Source organism: Otolemur garnettii, unplaced genomic scaffold (genome assembly GCF_000181295.1).
Source record: "Otolemur garnettii isolate 467f Iridium unplaced genomic scaffold, OtoGar3 scaffold00055, whole genome shotgun sequence".
Lineage (NCBI taxonomy): Eukaryota > Metazoa > Chordata > Mammalia > Primates > Galagidae > Otolemur > Otolemur garnettii.
Genome location: NW_003852450.1, coordinates 6,127,396 through 6,128,713, shown reverse-complemented (window position 1 = coordinate 6,128,713; position 1,318 = coordinate 6,127,396). Strand labels below are relative to the sequence as shown.

At 48.6% G+C, this 1,318-nt stretch overlaps 1 protein-coding gene across 1 annotated transcript in view; it reads left to right on the top strand.

The window, feature by feature from the left end:
• Positions 1–1,318, top strand: part of PPFIA4 (PTPRF interacting protein alpha 4) — a 38,746-nt gene that overhangs the window by 14,334 nt on the left and 23,094 nt on the right. Inside the window, 1 exon segment of the mRNA XM_012806603.1 lies at positions 911–1,119. Coding sequence (XP_012662057.1) covers positions 911–1,119 — 209 coding nt within the window.

Sequence of the window (1,318 nt, the reverse complement as noted above, 5' to 3'; positions counted from 1 at the left end):
ACCGCTCACTTTTTTTTCTCTCCGCTCACTTTTTTGCTCTTTCTGGCTATAAAAAAACAGCAGTTGCCTTGGAGCTCAGACTAAAGGCTACAGAAGCTAAAAGAGTCCTAGAGGGAGTTAGGGGGCTTGGGTCACGGAGGATGGGTGTTAGAGTACCTCTTTGTCCCTGGACCCCTTCCTTTCTTCCCTGCTTTCCTGGCTCTCCTGGCCCAGTTCTCTGCCCTTTCATCTTCTGGGCCTTTGTCCATTGAAGAGGTTTGTAGGACGATTTCTGAGAAGCTGCTGCCTCTCAGGGTTGACCTGCAGTGACCTGCATTGTATCTTGCAATGTGCTGAAACTCTGGGAGACACAGTCAGGCCTGCTTGGCCTGTTCTTATTCTCTGGATCTCGTCATGCTTTGTGGGTTTGTATGAATAGAAACTGGTGGCCTTTATATAGTGCTTGCTTTGTGCTAGGTACTATGCTGAGGGCTTGACATGCATTTCCTCATTTTATTCTCACAACTATCTATGATGTGCCTCACGTATTATTGCCCTTATTTTACAAATGAAGAAACTGAGGCACAGAGAAGTTAAAACAACTTTACCACATTTGTACAACCAGTGTTCTGTTGTGCCAAGATTTAAGCAAAGGTAGCCTGTCTTTGGAATCTGTTCTGAACCACTCTTCTAGCTAGTTTTTAAAGAAGTTAGAGCAGTATTTCTTAGACTTTAATGTGCGAACAGTTCACCGAGGGATCTTGTTAGAATGCAGGTTTTGAATCAGTAAGTCTGGTAGAATGGCCTGAGATTCTGTGTTTCTAGCAAGCTCCCAGGAGATGCCAGTGCTGCCCAGTAGAGTTGGGGAGAGTCCTGTTTTGCAATGATCTGGGTGACTTATTACTACTCCTTTACCTCCTTGTTTGTTAAGGACTGGGAGCCATCTCCACTGCCTGGGGTACTGGCCTCCTCGGCTACCCCTGCCTTTGACAGTGACCTTGAGATCTCTGACGTGGATGAAGATGAGCCGGGGGGTCTGGTGGGCTCTGTGGATGTTGTCTCTCCCGGTGGTCACTCAGATGCCCAGACCCTGGCCATGATGCTGCAGGAGCAGCTGGATGCTATCAATGAAGAAATCAGGTTAGGGTGGGGAGGAGGGCCTGGGAGGTGCCTTCCAGTGTGTGTGTGTGGGGGGGAGGGTTGTGTTTGGGTACTGCAGGAAAAATCCTGCACATGTTGGCTCATCTCTTATAGCTCCACCTTAGAGTGTCGTACTCTAGGGACTGTTGGTGGGGCATCAGGCAAGGCTTTGGTCTAGTGCCAGACCAAGAGGGTCAGG